The 23,881-nt window shown below is 37.6% G+C and overlaps 1 protein-coding gene across 4 annotated transcripts in view; it reads left to right on the forward strand.

The window, feature by feature from the left end:
- The window catches only part of FSTL5 (follistatin like 5), a 309,857-nt gene that overhangs the window by 87,438 nt on the left and 198,538 nt on the right, over positions 1–23,881 (forward strand). For all 4 annotated transcript variants that reach the window (XM_065837514.2, XM_071807741.1, XM_065837513.2 and 1 more), the window contains one exon: positions 11,434–11,682. In XM_065837514.2, the coding sequence (XP_065693586.1) occupies positions 11,434–11,682 (249 nt within the window). The remainder of the gene's footprint in view (positions 1–11,433; positions 11,683–23,881) is intronic.

The following is a 23,881-nucleotide window of genomic DNA, read 5'->3' on the forward strand; positions in this document are numbered from 1 at the left end:
GCACTTGTTGCCAGGGGGTGGCTAGGCATCTGCCTGCTGATGGGAATTAGTGGATCAATTCCTTATTGAATTCCTTCTGAATTCCTGAGGGGCTGAGCAAGCAACTGTGTGGACAGTTACGTGCTGTCCAGGGTCAACTCACCACAGTTCCTTAGTAACAATGTGAAAAAATAGGCAATGTCAAATTTACCAGGAGCAAATATGGCCAGTTAATCTAAAAATGCTTGACATGTATTTTTTAGCTTTCCTTGAACAGCAATGATGCTGCGCTTTAACCATATGGTTTAAATGCTTCTCAATGTCTACGCTATACTTTTTCTAGTAGAGGTCCCTGGGGAAAGTAGTAGAAAACCATCACAGCTCTTTGCTCTAGGGCGGGCTTTGAATTAAAAAACCAACAACAACAACAATAAAACAGTGTTCTTTCAATGCTCAACACGAGAAATGTAAAGTATCTGAATTATGGTATGCTAGTTTGTACCATGGAAAGTTGAATGACCTTTTTAGTACTGGCTTCTTGATCAGGGGATAAGTTAAGTTTTCAGTTTATAATGTTGTTTTGTATAGGAGTGTATTTAATCCCAGGGAAAGATGCATATGCCTATACAGGAAACCAAAGTCTTTTACTATACTATTAACTCAAAATTGGACAAATCTCTTCTTCATTTGAAAAGGAACAGTTAATATTATTGTGTGATACAGAAATTACTACCTTAGTTCTTGAGAACAAATCCTACAGCCTTTCTAATTTTTAACTAAGTGAAAGGAAAATTCCAGTCAATAATTTAACTGAGAGTTTTGCTTATTTTGGTCATTGTTGCTAAAACTAATCAGACTGTTTTTTCAGTAATAAGTGAGCAATGCTCAGGTTGTTTTGTCTGCCTGTGAACTCAGCTAGCCCCTGGTGATATTCAGCAAGCTATATTTCAAATAAGCATTAGCATGTGTGAAAGGTGGTTCAAACTATGACCTTTTCAAAACTGCTGTCTCTGTGATGCACATTTCCTGCTCTTGGTGACATTGGGTAACACATTTGGCAGAACAGATGATTGCCTGCTGTGCTGCAGTTGAAAAGCAATCAACCATTTCAATAAAGGTCCATGTATCTGTTATGAGGCAAACGTGTTATTTCTCACTTTGTTTTAGAGCATACACTGTTTGCTGCTGGTTTGATGTTAAACAGATAATAAACACTTTTCAAAAGACAAAGATAATATGTGAGAAAGAAAAACACAGTAAATGCCAGGTACACAACTAAGAATTTAATTGAAAGTAATGAATTTCTGGCTTTAAACCACTGGAAGGACATCAGTCTATATTTACATGTAAACCCAGCGGTGCTCTTACTCCAAATATGTTCATCTGTTAGTTTCAGACCTGTATGTTTTCTATTCTCTTGTATAAGGCAAGTAGCATGTCTTGAGCCCCCCAGTAGTTTTACCAATTTAACAGTCACTGATCAAATATAAGGAGTATGATCAACAAAGAGGATTTTTGCAAGTCTTAGTTCCAGATCACCTCCTAGCAGTGAAAGAGACTTTGACAACACTTTCTTGACTCCCACAAGCACATGAACAGTCCCAGCCAGGACAGTAATTTGGCACCAGGGAACCCATAGATCCGTGGGCCATGAGATTGCACACATGACCCTGTCTGGCCTCTGGGCACAGGGCCAGAGCATTGCCCAACAGCACGGTAGTGGCAAAATTCATTTTGGTTCAGGCAGAGATTTGACAGGGTGCTGCTCTGGAGGAAGGGCTGTGCGGTGGAGTTGTCACAGTCATTTGTTATGCTGTGATATCAAAGCGGGCGCTTAATATGCCTGTGAGTGAGTGCATAGAGGCAGGAATCCACAGAAGAGTATTCTTAGCCGTAGGAAGAGAGGGCTGGGCGGCTGCGGAGCCTTCTGGTGCGAGTGGGGAAGGGAGGGAGCGGGGGAAGCCCCGGGGCAGGGGGCGTGGGGCTGCACTTGGGCACCGGGGCCGGGAAAGCCCATAAAGCATCAGCTTACAGGAAGCGGGGAGGAACAGGTGAAGGCGAGAAATGTTTTTGCCTAAAAAGCTTTTTTTTTTTTTTTTTTTTTTAAATTAATGTAGTGCTGGTTGTGTGTTTTGCTTCCCTGTCTGCAATTTGATTCAGGCTGGGGAGGTATGATTTAATTTTTTTGCTGTTCTGATTAAGCTAAATTCTTTGAAGTTTGCTCAAGATAGCTGCAGAGTGCTGGTAGAATAAAGGGATTTGCACGGGCAAAGTTGCTAAGCTGTTTCTGACTAGCAGATAAACTCTTCTGGGAGGTTTTGATATTTCAGGTTAATAGATGGGTATGTAACACTTGAAAATTGTCTTGGTGTTACAGGGTTTTCTTTCTCCATTTTTCACTGTAGTTTTGCATATTTATTCTCTTAGAAGTCTGGTACTTTCTCTTATTTTGTTCCTAATTTCCTTTATAGGAGAACAAGAAAATAATTGTATTTGAATACACAGCGCAAGCATTCCTCTAAGTGTATTTAGCTTGACTTGAAATGTAAAAAAAAAAAAAAAGCAACATGTGTAGTCATAAAGTGTGTGTATTTTTCTGTTAGTCCTCACTGATAAATGTTGAGCACACCAGAAGGTTTCAATGAAGTTCTAAGCAGGTGCAAGTCCTTACAGTACTTCCAGTCTCCCTAGAAAGGGAGGGTTTTTTTTGTGTGTGTGAGTTTGTTGGGGGTGGGGGAGAGTCAGGTAGAGAGAAATATAGGAGAGGACAGTACAAGGCCCAGTCAAAAATTGGTTGCAGGCACAGTACACAGTTGTATATGCTACTCCAGCTTGCTTGGTTGATGCTTAAAGAAAACCATAACACAGCAACTAATGCTCTGCCATGTGTGTGACCTACTAGTGCTGCTGCAGGTGGGAGCAGGGCTGGGGGTATGAGCTGCAGGTGGCTGTGGCCAGGGGACTGCAGCTGCACATGGTCACCCTGCCCTGCACAGGTGTGGTGCTTGCTCTTGTGTGTTTGTTTTGTTTTGTTTTTTTAATTTATCTTGCCTTCCTATCTTTGAACCAATACTGCTGCCGACATGAACTTCTGTTTTGCCTCTGTCTTTGAGAAACTTTGAAGAGATCCAAATTGCTGCCTTCAGTGACAGCTGGGGTGAGCCGAGTTACAGAAAAGAGTATGTGATGAGGGATTGCTTGACAGAGCTCTTAAGAGGAGTTTTTTCTGGTATGGAAATGGAATAGCTCACTCTTTTTCTGTCTTCTTCAAAGCGTGTTTGCACCTCTGCTTCTGAAAGCCTGCTGGGAAGAAGAACAGTATTCTAACAAGAGTTGATTTCTGCCCCTGTCTTTATTTAAGAATTCTTGCTGTACAGCTATTTCACAACTTTAAATAATTAGAAAATAGAAAATATTGATTTAAGTAAGCCTTGTATTGTTTTATCTCTGTGCAATTATTGTCTTGAACTCCATATATTTAATCCTACTTCGTGGTTTAGAACTGTCCCTCACATTTTATGCGCTGAATTATTTTTTGTTTATTTGTTTGGTAACTGAATATGTGCAGGCATTTTGTTGCAGTTAATTAGAGTGATGTAGCACATCCTTATGCCTATATATTGGTCATCTTTTGAAGTTCTTTCAGCTCCTATCTCATTACCTTAATATTACAAAGTTGCACCAGTAAAGGGCAGCAGAGCCCCTCAGACTTGGCCTTCTGTAATTTCATGTGCTGTTGAACTGCTCTTTAACTGCTTTTCGGAAAAAATCTTACCACAGTCTGCCTTTTGTGAATACTCTTCCACCTTTATCAATGGGAATCTATTCAAACTGGTCATTCTCTATTGTGTTCGTAATCATTGTATTCAAATTCTATGACTACGTTTAAATTGCTACTATAATGATTTTCCTTGTTGTGAAGGACCACAATTTTAAGAGGTTTTTTTTTTCCATGAGATGTGTTTTTTTTCTTCATGCCTGTGACATGACAAATCTCGCTCCTTTCTCCTCTACCAGATTTAATTAGTTAAACAAGTGCTTCTTTGCTTCTCTGTAGAGGAGTGGGCTTTGGGCTTGACTAGTGTACCCTGGGTTTTTTTCCCTAACCTTTGTTATTCCAAAGGCAGGAAAAATGCTACTATTTAAGTAGTCTTTCTGAGCGGTGGTTTCTTGACACAATTCCCTCTTCCTCTTGTGTCCTTCCTCGGCTTCCACTGCTGTGTGGAGACAGAGAACTTCAGAATGTATTGGACAGTTAATTGATTTTTTTTTTCTTCCTATAGTTAAGCTTCTAAATAAATTGATGGAAGAAAAAAGGTTGAATGTGAAGAGATGGGAAAGGACTTTTAAATGGAAAGATGACAGATCTCTGAGTCTAACCTTACTTTGAAAAGGATGTGAGATTGGATTATTTTTAAGGCTAATTTCTTTAAAAGTTAGGGTTTTGAAGGTGGTTTTCTGATATATTTGGATGCTTTGAATATACTTAGATTTTTGGTATATTTCCTTCTACTTCTATGAGCTTCATGTTTCAGTTGGTGGTATGAAGGTCTATTTAAATTGATGATGCTCTGTATTCATTAAGTCAGTCACAGAAAAAAAAATTGAATAAACATGAAGCATGAATTTATATTTTTGTCACTTTAAGAATTAGTAATAAATACTTAAATGTCTGTATATAATTTATAGAAGACACACATTCAAATTACCTCACATACAAATCCAGGAACATGACCACAAATGAGATTCTCTCCACAACACTACCCTGCCCCAGATGACCATATTCCAAAGGTCCTGTCTCTTCAGAAAGAGGTATGAAATAGAAATTCCTAATAGTGTGTCCAAAAGCTTGGCTAAGCTGGTAAGAGTTTGGAATGCAGATAACTCAGGAGTCAATTGTTAAAACTGTGTTGTCTGTTACAATACAGGCTCACATAACAACCAACCAACCAAAGATGCCACAGTTTACAATCAAGGCATGTGCAATGGTAAGACACTCTAAGACCATATTTAGACAATACATTGGTAAGGAGAGTTCAAAATCCTGTATCTCTTTAGTTTATTAAGATATGTGCTGTTTGTTATGAGCAGGAAGTTTATTGCCATACGTGCTATATTGACAAATTATTAATAATTTTTATTTACTCTCATATAACCCACTCGTTCCTTTAAATTTTGTCTACTGCCTAAAGTATTCCTAGCCAAAATTAAAAAAATGCTAAATTAGTGAAGAAGTTCATATACCAAGGGAGCTGGATAATGAGTAGTGCAGATTTAGTGTCACGGTCGGTCAGAATAATTGCAAGCTGTTCTTGCTGGTGATAAAATTTGTTGAATAACTACTTTTAAAACACTATAGCTTTAAAAAAAAAAAGGTCTAGGGCTTTTTTAATATTTATGAGTTGATACAGTTCATGTTAAGTCATGCTCAGTGTTAATGCCCTACCAGTGTTAATGGTAGGTGGTGATCAATCTTCTCTTTCTAGTTCTCACTGCTTTCCTTGAGATATTTCTGCTGCATGTGAAACTTAAGGCTGCACTGAACACTTACCAACATTAGTATTATAGTCATGGTTAGACCTTTCATAGATAATATATCAAATATGCAGCTGTAGAGCTGGAATTGTAATTTACAGAAACCTTTTAAACAAAAGGGGGAGGAGAGGGGAAGAATGGGACTGTTGACCCCAAAAATCAGCATCAGTTATTTGTATACAAGTTATTGATGCATTGTCTCCAAAAATAGCTGCCACTTTTATTTAGATAATGCTGCAAGTTATCATAGAACCCATGAATGCAAATTATACATGAGGAAAAAAAATACATGTCTGAGTTTGTGGGAGAGGGCTCGACATACAGAAAGCCCACGTCTTCCAGCCTAGGACCAACTGGAGAATGTGGTGATTCACAATCCCATGAATTGTCAGTTTCCATGTGCAATGTTTCTCTAAACCGTTTAGTTAAGTGCATATTCCTCTGAGCCTTTTGCATGCTACAACATCCGCATAATTATTCCCAAGTGTAAATGATGCAATTGTGACCTAAAACTTGCTCTGGCTGGCCTTTAGCTAGGGAACATGTATGAGGAATCGTGACCGCTTGAAACTGTATTTATTAGAATGGTCTTAAAAGAAAAGTCAAAGCATTTTTGCTTCTCCAATAAAAAACAAACAAAAAACAAACCGAAAACCACACTCTTGAGCTCTAAACAGACATAAAATAACAAAAAGAAAAGTTTGAAGAGAATCTGAAAACCCGATCTGACTGCTTTGTCTGTCCTAGGCATAACACATTTTAATGATATTACTTAAGTGTGCGTTTTTTTTAACTTAAGGCTATGATAACTTAAGTTTCCTGACTTTCAAACTGAACAAAAACACTTTTTGTTTTATGTAGTGGTATAGAGCCTCTCAGAGTGTGTAGGTATTACACTTTTTTTTTTACTGAAAATTCAGAGTATGCTAACATAGCTGATATGGGTACACACTTTTTGTGACACTTGACAAATACAGACTTATCACATAAGCAATACCAATTAAATTTAAAAAGATTAGCATTCATGGATAGATTATTTGTCATCTTGATTTACTTGTTCTCAGTCTCTTAATATTGCTTACTCTGCTAAATTACTGAATTATGTCAAAATGTGGGAACCTAAGCTCATCTTGGACTAGTTTACTTTCTAAATCTAAATGCTTAGCTAGAAGAACAGCCTTCAGAAAACCTTGGTGGTTTTTGATTTTAACTTGCAGGGGAGATAGTGATGGTGGTGTTCTGAATGTGTGCTGCATCCTAAACTATTTTGTCCCAGTAGACTTATCTACACTGGCATTAAAAAAAACAAACAAGCAAAACAGAACAAAAAAAAAACCCACCCAAAACAAAACCCACAAAAAAACCCCAAACCACAACAAACACACACACTTCAAAAATCTCCCTTATCACTCTTTGAAAAGTATACTGCCATTAACAATAACTCCAGGCAGGCAAAGTAATACTGGAGTTTCCTGAGAATCACTCAAAAAGTCAAGTGTTTTGTGAATGGACTGCAAGTCAGAGCCCAAATGGATTTAAAAGATGGTTTCTTGTTTGATAATGGCAAGATTGCTGTACTTTTCTGCCTAAATAGGAAGCAGCTCTATTCCAAGATGAAAATTATTGCTTCCTAAAGGAATTGCTTTTTTTGGAAACAAAAATTAAAATCAAGTATTTGCCAAATATAGTGATTCTTGTAAGTGGGGCTGAAAGAGTGAAAAGCTGCAGAAGTTTTTTTCATTGAAGACTAGTTTATGCACTGAGATTTCATTCCTCCTACATGGTACAGGCGGGAAGACAGTTCCCACTTGATAGAAAACATACTGGGTAGGAGATCTGAATACCCTGCAATACCTCCACCAGTCAGTACAAACACTTGAGTACCTCTAACCAAACACAGTGGACCAGACCAATAATGAAGCTGTGCTTTGCTTACCTTTATCAGATAAACCTTATTATGATTACAAAAGATCTTGTAAATGAGATTTTTATATGTATTTTTAAACTTATTTGGCAGTGACCTAAGATTGAAGATGATGCATTTGTGTAAACAAAAATGTTACTGATTAACATATTTGGCCAAAGATTTTGCATCTTTTTTTCAGCTCTGAGAACAAAATCCTAGTGCTTTTTTATCTGTAGCTAGTAAGCGTCCCTTACTAGGGCTATTCAAAACATCTGATATCTTCTTTGTTTTACTAGCTTATTCCTCTGTGAATCAGAAGGTCTGGTTTTCCCGATATTTAATGAATAATTGGCCAAAAATGCAAAGAGGTAATATAAGTATCCATGGAAAGACTTCTCTCAGTAGTACTCCTAGATAGTTCTTTGCAGTTGTTTCTTTATTATTCAGTTGCAGGTCTTTTTGCTTTATCACTCAGGTGAACGAAAAAATCCAAGATTACTGTATGTGCCCTGCACCTTTTGCTAATTTGAATTGATCCTCCACGATAGCATAGTATTTTGACTTAACTGATGAAGATCAAATCCATGCCATTACACATAACCTTGTTTTCTACTGGTAGTCTTAAAATTCCTAGATTTCTGTGTCACTAGTTTATTTAAAAATTTTTGTGTGTATATATATATATATATATATATATATATATACAAATATATGTCTAAATCAATTTATTTTTCTCTCACAGTAGCTATTTACTATGTATTGGTTTGTTTACATTTTCAGAATTGAGTGCATTTTAGTTCAAATTTATATCAAAGTTGTGTTTATGAACATTTTGTCACTTCATTTGAAATTGCATGGATTTATATATATATATATATATATATTTTTTTTTTTTTTTTTTTTGCTAGGAGTGATTCGGTAACCACTAGTTGGTGGACTCTTTATTCTTAAACATTTAATCTGTTTTTTCTTAAATATGTACTGTAAAATGCTGGAAACACTGCATAGCTGCTCCTTTTCATCCAATACATTAGAAGATCTGCAAATTCCTAAATGAAAAATAGCACAGAAGTTCCTAAATGAAAAATAGCACAGAAGTTCCCAAATTAAAAATAGCACAGAACAGTGCTTGTTAATGATGCTGAAGGCATTAAAAATAGCTGAATTTAAGGCAAAGACTTCTGTTAAGGTCAATAGGAATTTTACTCTCGACTTCAATAGAAGGAGTTGCATATGCAGTGATATATGCAAATACATGTATTGTTTTGGAATAGTTAATGGTGTAAAAAATGGAGATGTTTATAAAACAGTTCATAACAAAGTAATATAGTTTTTCATTAGGGCAAAAAGCCTGCTTGTTTATTGATGTACATGATTGGTATACGCTGACATATATCAATATTATAAATATCAATATATATTATGCAAATCATTCTCATCTGAAAGTAGCTGTTTTGCATTCTGGCATCAGATTCAATTACAGTACTAAAATGAAGTCCCAAGTGAAGTCTTAAATTGGTTTCTCCTTTCACAGCAATATACAGCACAGTGCATTGTTGAGTCACCACACACCTCTCAGTATTTCAGAGCAGTTGTCAGACTGAGATCTTTATCTTCCAATTCAGAAAGCAGAAATAATAATGATTTATGGACTTTGGCCTCAAACTGCAGCAGTTCTATCACTTCAAAGAAGTCCTAGAATTCTGTAATGTGTGTACATGACCTGTGCTGTAAAGTACTCTCAGACATTGCCAGACTTTATCGGAGGTTAGTGGTAGTGGAAGGAAATTAGATTTACCTTAATTTCTGTCAGTTAATGTCTGTTGCTTATATGTAATGGTGTAATGGTGATACGTTGGCAGAAAGAGTAATGTTTTCAAAAACTTATGGAAAATTTTTATTGTCGAATTGGGTTTGCCCGTTTCAGGTCAGTTTGGTGCATGAGCAGTCAAACCCACCATCAACCTGGTCTATACTGTTTCGTTGCTGTAGTGTAGTTATTTTAGATATACAACACTTGAGGTGAATATGTAGTCCTCTCAACTTTGTGCTCAAATTGTTACATAATAATAAAGTGAGAGCATTTGTCATATTAGAGCCAAATTTCATGGTTGTGTGCTTTTTGTAGTATGTTTGCCTGTAGAAAATTTGTGCTGTATGAGAAATCAAAGACTGAAAACACTGTTGTCTTAGGTCTAATAGACCTGTAAACTTAAGAAGAAAAAGAGCTAAGGACTTACTTTTGCCCCTGAAGTGAAAAACACAAATTCTGAGTGGTTAGAAACAATGTGCATCAAACTATAATATTGACATGTTACTCTTCACCAGAGAACATGAATCTAATACCACCAAATTATGCATTGCCATTTGTTTATTTTTACTATTTTTTTTTTTTAATGGGGCAGCCAAGTGTCATTCAGCTAGGCTATAATGATAAGGAAAAGTGAAGGGTGTTTCAAAAGGATGACCCAATTTGAAATCACTATATCTCTGCAGCCATGAACTACCAATGAATGAGACTCTTATAGTCTGTATAGCAAGTGGAGAGAACATAGAGCATTTATAAAAAGGTTACTGAAACTTGATAACTCATTAAACTGTTAGTAAATTTTTGTGTGATTGTAACATGTTGGGTCCATCTTTTTGAAACGCCCTGTATTGCAATAAATTAAAATACCAAGTGCATATAGTATTTGAGGATCAAGTTCTTTTTTGTTCTGGAGATTAGAAGTGTACAGCAAGAGAATAAAATGAAGAAACTGTAAAAGGCAGTGTCTGTCCCACATTTGGAGACATCTTGATATTTTTATACTTATTTGAGGGCAGTTACGGTATCAGAACACTGATTAAAGTTTTAGTAATTGCAAATTGACAAATCTGTTGTGGTGTTGTTTTGTGTGTTTTAATGTTATGGTTGTGGTGTGTCTCTTTTTTTTTTTCCCCTTGTCATGAAGTGACTGCATAGTTAGTTCTGTGGTAGCCAAGATGGAAACTGAGGATATACGAAGGAAATATTACTGTGCACATAACTTCCCTGTTCCCCTAGAGATCTGCTGCTGACTGCAGTACTTTACGTAGGGGCGGCAACACGGATAGGATAGAAGATGGACAGATGGCTTTGGTAGCCTAGTCTAGACAATCCATTTCCGTATTTCTATGAGCAGAATGAAGTGGGAGTTGGGTGCAGCAGAAACTACTTTACCTCTACTGCAGCCCTGTTAAAACTCTGTATGTTATCCAAATCCCATTTGTCTCATTGAAATACTCAAAGGCTCATTTGACTCCTTCGAGCCACCATTTACTTGATAGATCTGTTCTGCTCTTCCACCACACTCTGTTCCCTGAAATGTCACTGTATTGCCACTACAGAGTTGTTCTGTTGGTGTGTTTGTTTGTTGGGGTTGTTTTTTTTTTTTTTGTCCATATTGGTTAATAGCCTTGACAAAGCTTTAGTTCTTAACTTTAGTTCTTGTGTAGAAGTCTCAATGTGTGAATGTCTATTTTATCTGCTTATCAGAGTTCAAGAAGCATCTGGACAACATTTTTTGTCATATGTTTTAAGTAGACTTATGAGGAGTACAGAGTTGGACTCGTTAATCCTTATGGGTCCCTTCTGACTTCACATATTCTGTGATCTAAATTCTAGAGAATGCATTGGTCTATCACATGCAATAACCTAGAAATCTTAAGGTAACAAACTTCAATATACGTTTAAAAATATATTATTTACCAGTGTGTTTTTTTTTTAATTAAGAGTATAAATCTTATGCTACTAGATGTTGCTCTTAATTGCAGTTAATCTAGCCCATGACAATAGTTAAGAGTATACCCGGTTATAATATCAAGATTAAATTTATTTTATTTCACTCTGACTGATGTAAAGCATCAATCAAGGATATAACAAAGGACATATTCTCACTTCATTTACATAAGGCAATCTTTTTTATATGTTGCATGCAATTAAACAAAATGTAATTCACATCTCAAAACTATTTTTTATTTTTCTTTTTTAGGGTATATGGGTCAAGGTGGCCATTTCGGATCATGCGAAAACAAGTACTGCGGACTGGGTAGACACTGCGTTGTGAATGGGGAGACTGGCCAGGCTGAGTGTCTGTGCATGGAGCACTGCAAGCCGCATTACAAGCCTGTGTGCGGCTCCGATGGAGAATTCTATGAAAACCATTGTGAAGTCCACAGGGCTGCCTGTCTGAAAAAGCAAAAGGTCACCATTGTACACAATGAAGATTGCTTCTTTAAAGGTAAGCATGGCTGAAAAATATCTGGAATATTGCTGTCAGGTATGTGTTTTCAAGCAGTTCAATTAAAGCTCTGTAGAGGCTGTACTGAGTGTACACTGAATAAATTACTCCAAAATTTAATGCAATAACTATTTCACTCCAGAGATATCTTAGGGATTTTTTTTTTCTTTTTGTTTGTGTTCAGTGCTCTGGACAATCACCCTTTTTAACTTCAATAAACCAGTTGTCTCTTGGAAATTAATCCGCAGCAGCTTGTTTTACAAATGTGGCTGTTGGCCTCATTCATCTGAATGTACTTACAGTCCCAAAACCCAAAGGATATTAATCTCTGTTACAGGAAAAGCAGAATTTAGAATTTCAGAGGAGTTTTGTAAGGCTGCAGGACCTGTGCTTGTATTTGGTGTTGAAGTTGCTAGACCAGCAGCTTGTTAATGGCTAACGGGTGTTCCTTGCTTTGAATTTGAACAATGAAGAGTTTACTTGCATATTTACCAAAGCGTGCACGTTTCGTGACTACTTAATCTTCTGAATGCTGAGAGATGCCAACCTGAATGCTGAGTTATACCTTATGTTAAGTGTCTTATGCTGAAGGTGTCAAAAATTGCAACTTGCTCTTTTTTACGTAATTTGAGCACACCTTGCAGGTTGCTGGAACTCTACCAATACAGACCCTTATCAAACATGTTTATAGTACTTTGCCGCAAATTTTTACTGGCAGATGGCTTTTTTCGGTAAAAAATAAGGCCATTTTTAATGAGCCTACCTAGCGGTTGAATTAATATTTTTTTTCAAAAGCTGTCCTATTTTTGTTAACATTGTTATATGTTGTGGATATAGTTGCATTCTGAGTAACAGCAATTCATAACTACTATCAGCACAAAAAGAAGTCTAATGAAATAATTCCGTTAAATCAAATTCACCTTTGCAGGGAACATGCATTTAAATTTCAGTGTTCCACTTAAATTTTAATCAGACTTTTCAAAGATTGTATTTCAGTATAAAACCAATCAAATAGAACATTTTAAAATTTTCGAAGTTGAATTTTTCACAGTGTTTATGGTTGAGGTTTTGTCCTTCAAATGAAAGGATGGGCTTTCCTTACCAGATCCAAATATCCAAGCTCATGCACAAACACCAATATCTTTATTATTGTGACTTTTTTTTTTTTTTAGTGAAACAATTGAATACTGGGGGTGAGGTTGGGGGAAACACAAAAAATTCTTTCCTCAAGAAATTAAAAAAAAAAATAATACTTGCACATCTGGGTTTTATATAATTGTTTCTTTTTGAGTAAATGGGTGACTGCCAAGGTGAAGTGCCTTTCCTCCATTGCCTCCTTCCAGAGACATGTTAAGCTCAGTAACTTCATCAAAATATGTTAAGGGACAGGGGTTTATAGATTAAAGGTGGTGTGTGGAAATCTTATAATGGGAAATAGACTTGTAAGTTATAGTGAATGTTTACATTTCTTCAAAACTTAATGTGGACACCAAATTGATACATCATCACAATATATAGACTTGTAGCCTGTGTTCTGAAGTAGTGGAAAATTAAAATTTGGTTTTAGGAGTGTAGCATATGAGGCTTGTAGGGAGTAGTTTGTGCAGTAAAACCAAAACATGATTGCTTCTATCTTGTGTGTTAACAATGACAATCTCTTCAAGAAATTGAGAACCTAAGCAGGTTTAAAAACAATGAAAAAAACCAAAACAAAACTTGAACAACTTTCTGGTTTAGATAATGCAGTACTCTGATAGAAGCAATGACAGTAAGAAACACTAAAATGTTGAAATTTATGAGGCTAATTTCAATTCTTCAGTGTGCTACATACAACACAAATAAATTCAGAGAATATTTTTGCAAAAATATAGTGTTTCTTTTTTTGAAGGGGAAAGATGTGGTGAGATTTATTTACTGAAATGGAATGTGAGGCAGTACTTCAGCTAGAAATATCATCCAAGTGCTGCCTAAAGTTTTTTAGATCCTCTTTACATTTGAAATTTACCACTTTAGTTTCATATTTCTGGACAATGGAATATCTGAACAGTGCTCAACTTCAGAAACCTAATTTAGATTCTGGATTAAAAAACCAGATTTCTCCTTTAGTCAGTAGCAATATTCAGAACAGAACTATGGTATCCAAGTGACTTACTCTAAACTGTTATTTATCAGGATACTCATCTTCTAATTAGAGCACTGTAAGTAAATGCCTACAAATATTATAAAATATTTCATTTTCTGTTTTCTTTATCATATGATGTTGTGCGGAGTGGTGTCAAACAGGTGAGACTGGGGGCAGTTATTTTTCCTTTATTTTATTTGGTATATATCGACATTATCAAGGTAGAAATTGAGACTGGTAACTTCAGCTCATTCTTCACTGTAGTACAGCGCAGTGGTGTTAAAGCATTGTTGCTGTTCGTGACTGTTGAATATGTCCTCCAACATTCACCGTATCTGTATGGTAAAGGAGCCAGAAGATTTCAAACTATTTTTGTGGGATATGTTCCTTTTACAAAACACTTCTTAGCTCGACACTAGTAGATTGCCTTCAGTAAGACTGAAGTCCTACCAGTTACCAGATCAAAAAATATTAAAAAGCTAATAGGAAAAGTCCCTCAACAGTGGGACTCCTGGATGGAGAATATGAACCCTGTAACTATTGATGATGTCTGGAGGGCACTGCCATACTTCCTCCTTGATAGTTTAGCTGGTATCTTCTAGCAAAAAAGATCTTGCTTCAATGAGCTACTTCTGAGACCAGAAAAATAAAAACACACCAGAAATCTTGCATTCAGAAAGTATTCTGTGCATGTTGTTTTGTCTTTCATTTAATTCTTTAATAAAGGCTAATGTGACTTGGGGGGACAGGGGAGGGCAGGAGGGGAAAGAGGTTCAACATGCCTGCAAGGTGCTGTCTCTGAAAACAATGACTCTCTCTATATGGTGATTGTAATTAAAAAGTAAAGATTTTTTACTTCATCTTTTAGTGCTAATCAGGCTTGTTGGGGGATGTGTGTGTGTGGGGGGGGGGGTTATTCCCCCCGCGCCCCCAGGTCAAACAACTGTGTATTGGGTTTTTTTTTTTTTTTTTCCCCAAGATTGGAGAAGCTGAGAAATACACCTTATTTAAGGGAGTAAACTTAACAGAAAACATTTGAGTATTCGGTGTCTGCTGAAAAATAAAATTTTATAAGCATATGTTCTGTATACCTGATTAACATGATTAACATTATGATAGCAGCCAAGTAGCTATAATTGTTGAAATAATACATCTTGTAACCAAATGATTTATAGATTATTTCAAACATCATGAGTTCTACTTAACGATTTGAAAATTGTTCTTTTGGACACTTACATGGTGAGTGGAGTTAAAGAGTTGACTAGCTAAGTGGAAGAGGTCTTTGGTTTAAATGCTGAAACTGAGAAATGTGTGTCTTAACTAAGCTGTGCATGAAACAACACAGATAAAACGTATCAAATTCTTCCCCAAAAGCCATGTATGAAACATTTGATAAATGCATTTTGAGGAAGTGAAAGCTACCTATGTCAAAGCTGTACTCTCCTGATATGGTCCAGCTGTAGGCTGACAGGTGGTGCGGGCAAACTGGAACAGTTTGGAGAAGTTAACAGAATATATGAACTGTTCTTCCCATTCCTATATCTGACATGGGCATGGCCAGATTCATAGGACTCCTTCCTTTGTCATTGTAACTTGCTAAGTTTATTTTCTTGCCCTAAATTAAATCATATTTGGTAAAAACATATGAGTGAGACACAGGCATAGAACAGTAACTGAAGTAAAAACTTTTAAGTACCTCTGTCTTTTCCTGGTGGTTGAGACTGTGATGGAAATTGTACATTTTTGACATGGATAAAGATAGTGGATATCCTTAATTAGAAATTACTTTTCACACAGAATCACAGAATGTTAGGGATTGGAAGGGACCTCAAAAGATCCTCTTGTCCAATCCCCCTGCTGGAGCAGGAACACTTAGATGAGGCTACACAGGAGTGCGTCCAGGCGGGTTTTGAATGTCTGCAGAGAAGGAGACTCCACAACCCCCCTGGGCAGCCTGTTCCAATGCTCTGTTACCCTTACTAAGAAGAAGTTTCTTCTCAAATTTAAGTGGAACCTCTTGTGTTCCAGCTTGAACCCATTACCCCTTGTCCTACCATTGGTTGTCACCGAGAATGGAGCCTGGCTCCATCCTCATGACACTCACCCTATATATATTTATAACCATTAATGAGGCCACCCCTCAGTCTCCTCTTCTCCAAACTAAAGAGACTCAGCTCCCTCAGCCTTTCCTCACAAGGGATGTGTTCCACTCCCTTAATCATCTTTGTTGCCCTGCACTGGACTCTCCTCAGCAGTTCCCTGTCCTTCTTGAACTGAGGGGCCCAGAACTGGACACAGTATTCCAGGGGCAGAGTAGAGGGGAAGGAGAACCTCTCTGGACCTACTAACCACCCCCCTTCTAATACATCCCAGGATGCCATTGGCCTTCTTAGCCACAAGGGCACAGTGCTGGCTCATGGTCATCCAGGACCCCAAGGTCCCTTTCCCCTAATCAGGAGGGAAATAGGTCTCTAATAGGTCATTCCCCAACCTATGCTGGAACCTGGGATTGTTCCTGCCCAGATGCAAGACTCTACACTTTCCCTTGTTATATTTCATTAATTTTTTCCCCGCCCAGCTCTCCAGCCTGTCCAGGTCTCGCTGGATGGCAGCACAGCCTTCTGGTGTGTCAGCCACTCCTCCCAACTTGGTGTCATCAGCAAACTTGCTGATAGTACACTCTATTCCCTCATCCAAATCATTGATGAATATATTGAATAATACCGGCCCCAGTACTGACCCTTGAGACACTCCACTAGATACAGGCCTCCAACTAGACTCTGCCCCATGACCACAACTCTCTGGTTTCTTTCCTTCAGCCAGTTCACGGTCCACCTCACTACCCGGTCATCCAAACTACACTTCCTCAGTTTAGCTGCAAGGATGCTGTGGGAGGCTGTGTCAAATGCTTTACTGAAGTCAAGGTAGACCACATCCACCATTCTGCCATCATCTGTCCACCTCGTTATGTCTTCATAAAAGGCGATGAGGTTGGTCAAGCATGATTTCCCCTTGGTGAAGCCATGCTGACTGCCTCTAATGACCCTTTTATCCTTGATATGCCTTAAGGTGGCACCAAGGATAAGTTGTTCCATTACTTTCCCAGGGATGGAGGTGAGGCTGACCAGGCTGACTTGGGTCCTCCTTCTTGCCCTTTTTGAAGACTGGAGTGACATTTGCTTTCTTCCCGTCCTCAGGCACCTCTCCTGTTTCCCATGACTTGGCAAAGATGATGGAGAGTGGTCCAGCAGTGACCTCAGCCAGCTCCCTCAGCACTCGTGGGTGCATCCCATCTGGATCCATGGATTTATGAATGTCCAAATTGCCTAATTGCTCCCTAACCCAGTCCTCATCAAATAAGGCAGACTCCTCCCTTTTCCTGCCTTCCTCTGGGGCCTCAGGGGTACGGGGCTCCTCAGGACAGCCTCCATCAGAGTAGACAGAGACAAAGAAGGCATTCAGTAACTCTGCCTTCTCTGTATCTTCTGTCACCAGGGCACCCACCTTGTTCATCAGTGGGCCTGCATTGCCTCTGGTGTTAATTTCATCTGCCACGTATTTGAAAAAACTCTTTCTGTTGACTTTGACCGCTCTTGCCAGGTTTAATACTAAGGAGGCCTTAGCTTTCCCAGTTGCCTCCCTACACCCTCTGACAACAGCCTTATATTCTTCCCAAGTGGCCAGCCCCTCCTTCTATGATCTGTAAACTCTCCTCTTCCACTTTTTCTCCATTCTTCTTGTTATTTCTCAGTCAGTTGCTTATTGGCATGTTGTGATAGCTTGCATCAGACACTGAATGATTTTTCCTTATGTCTTGGTTAAATGTTGAATATGACCCCTTGAGATACTCAATAAGGTGTCTCAACTTTTTCTGGTAAAGAGAAAAAATTTATTCTGCAGAGAAGATAATTACTATTTGATCTGTAGAAAAAGGGATTATATTAGAAGTATTTTCTATACTTGTTGAGTCCGTCCTTTCATACCTGTGAAGTCCAGTGTCTTCTGAGTAGATGTTAGTGAATGCAAGTTCCACAATCACTTTCAGAGGTGCTCTTGGGCTATAGTGTCAAAAAATGTTTCAAAATATTTAAGATTATTCTAAGAACTTAATAGAACTCTTTAGGAAATCCTTGGTGATCTAAGAATGATCTCAAATTATTATTTCAACTAATAGGAAAATGAAGGAATGGGGAAGTGACCAGCTGCCAGGCTATTAGTTTACTTAGCCTGGATATCATATATGTGGCTTTATTAGCTTTTAACTCCTGAGCAGAATATAGGAGATGGTAAGAGAAAAGGGAAAGTGAAGGAAATGGAGCGAAGGTAGGGAGCGAGTATATCAAGGAGAAAAAAAGAGATGGCTAAGTGCAAAGACGTTGAGCTTGGTAGTAAAAAGAGGAGGAAACAAATTATGAACTAAAGGAAATACTAGTGGCAAAAATCAAAGTTCAAAGCTTTGATTACTTACAGTATCTTATATTGACAGTGTAAGATGGGAAGTCTGTGCTGCTGTGCCCTTCTGGCTTGGCACTGTTTTTGCTGGCTTGCTGACTATATAGTACTCTGCCTGGGTGGCCTCTACCTCCTGTCTGCTCCCAGTGCCCTGACTGTTCTCAAGCCATGTGCTTAGTGTTGCAGAGCAGCTTCATGTTTTGTGTGAGAAAAGAAATCCCACCATCAGGCCCCCACTGCATTTGGTACAGTTGTGTAATGCTTTCCTGACTGTCATTTGCTGTAGCTTTAACCATCCCCAGAGGATGGTGATTCAGAGGGACTAGAGTTGCTTTGCTTAGTGCCTCCACTGCTGTCTTCATTCTGTGAAGTGACACTGTGAAGTCCATGAGTGTATCCTGAATTTAGAAGTCTGCAGGCATTATTCTTCTTCGGCTTCTGAAAAATTCAGTTGGACTCTTGCATGGGACAGTATGCTGGGTGGTGAATGCTCCACACTGAGTGTTAAATAAGTTTCAGCTATGTTTTGCTGCTAACTTCAATTACTGCACTTTCATAAATCCAGGCCAATGAAGAGACTAACAACTTCCCCATGACAAACTTCATCTTATATTTTCTTCGCACCATCAGCTTCTTGTACATTTTACATTAAACCTATTTCTATGCACAGTGATACAATCAATCATTATGACAAACTGCTATTTACTAGGAAGCCTCAGGAATGTAACAGATACTCCTTTGTACTGTGACTTTTCTGGAATATTTCTGGAATAAAGATTACTTCATATCTAAGCTTTTTACTTACAAGTAACTTTCATAGCACCGTTATTACTGTTACTTTACTTCTCTTCCTATTTTAGTCTGATTTTTTATTTCTTTTAATCTGTTAAACTCTCTGTGTGCTTCAGGTTTCTTATTACTATTACTAAAATGGCTAGATTTCTGAGGAATGCTGTAATGTTTGCTTTTCAGTGTGGTCCCAAAAGAGAAAGTAGAAACTTAGGTAAGAAAGTTTGCTGCTGTTCAGGGTATTGAGGATTAGAGCTGACTATAAACAAATTCAAAAGGGATGTGGGCAAATTCGAAAAAGTTCAGAAAACGCCAACAAGTATGATTAAAAGTACTAGATGGCTTATCAGGGAAACGGAAGAGGCTTGTGAAATCATTGGGGCATGCTGAAGGTAGATGTTAGTAGACTGTCTTGTGTTCCAATAAAAGAATTAAAAATTATCAAATAAGGCAGCAGGAGCAGATTCAAAACAAGCTTTTGTGTGTGCTTTGTACACAGCAGATCTCATCAGTGAAAACAACAGGGTTTTTCACAAGCAGTCTTTGCAAATACTAGTGGAAAGGCTGAAGGCTCTTTTGTTTGAGAGATGTCTGGCAGAATTGAGGTCTTTTGCAACCAAAGTGATTGTATGAAGTGAACTAAATCCTAACAGTAGCCCACAGAAAAGGTCTAGAACACTGGTCTTGCCTCTTCAGTGATTACAATAGGATTAGATCAAAGAATTTTTTTTTTTGCCTATGTGTGATTTGTGACCCAGGTGATTGTGGTCTTAGACTGGTTCCTAAAATATTGGCACATTAATTTAGAAGCATTGACATTTATTTCATCTGATTTGATGTTCATATTCTTCAAATGGAAACATTTAAGTTTCCATTTCACTCCAGGAAAAATTACATCTGATCTTAAATATAATAAATCTTGAATACTCACACTCATTAATTTAGTGTTGATCATTAGCTAGTCTTTCAAAAGAAATTTAAGAATTACATTCTGGTACAGTGTTTTCATTGCAACAGAACTTGTTTCTAAGACATCTAAAATGTCTTTGCTTTTATTGTCTGGCTCTCATCTGCCTTCTCTGTTGAAGTTCTCAAAAACAACATTATTATCCTCTTTCTGAAAGCTTGAATTCCTGCAGGCAGCATACACCCTTAAGGGTGCTGATAAACTGTCAGGCTTCAACTGTTGCTCCAGATGTATATTCAACATAAACTGGATTATGAAAAGAAATATGAAAAATCTTTTCAGAGCTCTATCAGAAGACTAAGAATAAGAAAGATTCTGCTTGATCTTAAAACATATTTGATACAGCATAGGAATTATTTAGCTTATATCAGGAATTGAGGCCATGATTTACATATGTTCACTTTGGTGCAACACTTTAAGGCTAATTTCTTAAGTATGAATTCACACAGGGATCATAAATGTTTTTAACTATTAAAATTAGTAATTGTGCATTCACAGAGTGGTAAACATCACTGTTGTGTTAATGGCGGGTATATATTCTGCTTGTTTCAGCATTTTTTTGTTGGAAAGTGATACTCTAACCAACGGAAAACTGGTTCTTTTTATTGCCCTTTGAAACTAGGACCTAAATTTTAGTACTGTTCCTCTCGTCTGCAGTCCCCACATGACTGATTTTCTTGAGTTGCACTGCTCAGGAGATTTGGAAGACTGCCATCATTTTTCCTCAAGCATGCCCACTATTGTCTTTCACTGCCTAAATTAACAGAGATGCAAGGCCTACATACGTAATACCTGCTACTAAGTCTGCAGAGTAAAGTTGGGTGTTAAGATATTTATGAGAATATGCAAATAACATGCTAAATTTAAAAAGTAAATATTGAACATACCCTGCGTTCATTGCAGTTGGTGATATTGTACCACTTTGCAACTAAAGCCTAGAACTCCTTTTTCCTTCCTTCAAATTAAATTCATAGATTTGAAATACAAGATGAGGCAGTGACAAGCCTCAAACACATTACGAATATATTTTTGACTGTCTGAAGACATCTCTTACTTTCAGTAGCTAGAGCAGTCCCAGTCTTTGGGAAATAGATGTGTCAATAAACTAAACCTGTTATGTATTCTGCAGTTATGCTTTTTCTGCTTCTACTAACAATGTTTAATCTGTTCAAAGAAGCTGCATTTATACTGAAAGCTACATTCTAAAGTCTCTATCATGTCACCATATCAGAGAAGCAACATTTTAAATGTGGATATGATTACCCAGATTGTCTATTTTCTTAGTGTGGATGGCAACTCAGTGCCTATTTGTGGTAATATACTTTACTTACAGGCTGTATGAACTTCAGGAATTTGGTTGAAAGTACGTTTAGTAGTTTTTATTTTGGTGGGATTTTTCTTCCAGTTCTGCAAGTAAATGGGAAAGAGTGCTTAAGTGGAGAAAAAATATATAGATTTAGTGAATTTTTTTTTTCTTCTCCTTAAAATGGAGATACTGTGTTTGCATGAGCAGTTTCACAAATGCTTATAACTCCTATATACTTGCCAATACAACTACAATAGTTCTTCCAAATCTGTATACCTGGATAATATTTACTAGAAGTAAGCCTTTTTCATTAGCAGTGCATATATTGTTCATTCTTCCTCTAAATTATTCTTAGTCATTGTGGGGTTTTTTTAGGTATTGAACGAAGTGCCTCATTCACCTTCTTTTACTATAACAAATACTTTGTAAACTTCAAGTTTTCAGTTCAATTTGCATTTGGTTGAATAGTGCAACAGTAGTTATTTCTAAGTGTTACCTATAGAAGCAGGTGATGTACAGGATCTTGTATCATTCCTTCCATACAAGGGATCATGATGGGAGAGGGACCCTGTAGCTGTAACACTGATATTATGAGAAATCAAAGGGATGAGGCAACAAAGTGCCCTTGTGATGAAGAAGGCTGATGGCATCCTGGGCTGCATTAGATAATGTATTGCCAGGAGAACAGGAGAAGTGATCCTTCCCACCTACTCAGCACTGATGAGGCCATACCTGAAGTACTGTGTCCAGTTCTGGACTCCCCAGTACAACAGAGACACGAGCATACTGGAGCGGTTTTGGTCAAGAGCCACAAAGATGTTTAGGGGACTGAAGTATCTCTTCTCTAAGGAAAGGATGGGACTGGTCAATGCAGAGAAGAGAAGGCTCAGGGGGATCCCATAAATGTGAATAAATACCTGAAGGTACAGAGAGCATGGAGCTGGGTTCTTTGTAGTGGTGCTCAGTAAGAGGACCAGAAGCAATGGACACAAACTGAAACAAGGGATGTTTTGTCTGAACATCAGGGGGCACTTTTTTTACCACTGTGAGGGTGACCCAAGCACTGGCACAAGCTGCTCAAAGAGGTAGTGGAGTCTTCTTCCTTCGACCTATTCAAAACCTGACTGAACCTGAACCTTGGCAACCAGCTGTAGGTGGCCCTCTTGAGCAGAGGGATTGTACCAGATGACCTCTAAAGGCACCTTTCACCCTTAACCATTCTGTGATTCTGTGGATAAGTACCTCCAACACCCTTACTTTACACATGCTTTTGAAGGGCTAGAAAGTAGCATGCCATGCTCTACTTCAGCCAGTAGTTTCTAGCACTTTTGAGGGAGAATTGGAGAGAACATAGGAAGAGAAATAGAGGTAGCATTCTGGCAAAGTGCGGTCAGTGGAGACGTAGCATTAAAGTACTACTAGTGCCCTCCTTTCTAACCTTGTTGCTCAGGCCTGCTGTTGCAGGTAGGAAGGTACACACAGGATAGATTTTCTTTGCTCTTCTGCTAGGTCAGTACTGTCATAAATGTGTTGACACATTGCTGGGAGTACGAGGATTGTACAAGTATGATTCAAATAGTCTCTGCGTCCTCAATGTCTATGTTAATATGAACTTAAAAAAAAAAAAAGCTTTAGAAAAGGCAAAAAAGCCACTGCACAACTCTTTATGGCATTCTAAAATAAATAATGGTGCTAAGATTGTGAGTAACGAAGGTGCTCAAAACTGGAAAACAATAGGCAACTGTAGTCCATAATGTAGCTACAAAATGACTGCATGTACTCCAAACTTAAAACTTCTTGTTGCCTATTAGAATTCTTCACTTATTTTTATCAAATCAGGTTATTTTTAGATATAAATTCGGAAGTATGGAGCAGTGAAATTTGTTAGACAATACATAAAACTAAATTTATACTGTGTTGTCATGTATTTGTAATAAACAGAGGAAATCTTGTCTTTAGGTAGACATTTAAGTTAGGGTTTTATTTGGTTTAGAACAACAACAAACCATTCAGCGAATGAACATTGGTTTGAATGCAAACTTTTTAGAGTTTTAATTAAAATCATGTCAGAATTATCATTAGGTCTTGTGGGAAATGTATCTGATGGAACATATTGTTGGCCATTAAAAATCGTTAACAGTTGGATACATATACAAGGCATTGGCATAATATTTGTAATTCAAGTTGGCTAGTATGTGGTGTAGCAACTGAACAAAGCAATAGCTTCCTAAGAAAATTTTTTTTCCTGTTTTCGAAGTGATGGTATGAGCAAGTGTGGTAAATGGCCAGAAAATAATTAGCTACAAGCATTTTCTAACAGAAGCAGACTTGGGCAGTATACTCTCTTAATTGTGTTATAGACAAGATTTTGATGAACATTGTAGTGTATTTATTCTATGTATTGACAGGACGTGGTGGGTTTTTTTACACTAAATATATTACCTCAATTTAAAAAAAGTTAATTATCTTTATCATTGTAAAATAAATCATTGCAAGCAAAAACCACTAATTTGAACCTTTGCAGAGACTGATCCAATGACAGCATTTTCTTAATTTGTTATGG

This window comes from Patagioenas fasciata, chromosome 4 (genome assembly GCF_037038585.1).
Source record: "Patagioenas fasciata isolate bPatFas1 chromosome 4, bPatFas1.hap1, whole genome shotgun sequence".
Classification (NCBI taxonomy): Eukaryota; Metazoa; Chordata; class Aves; order Columbiformes; family Columbidae; genus Patagioenas; species Patagioenas fasciata.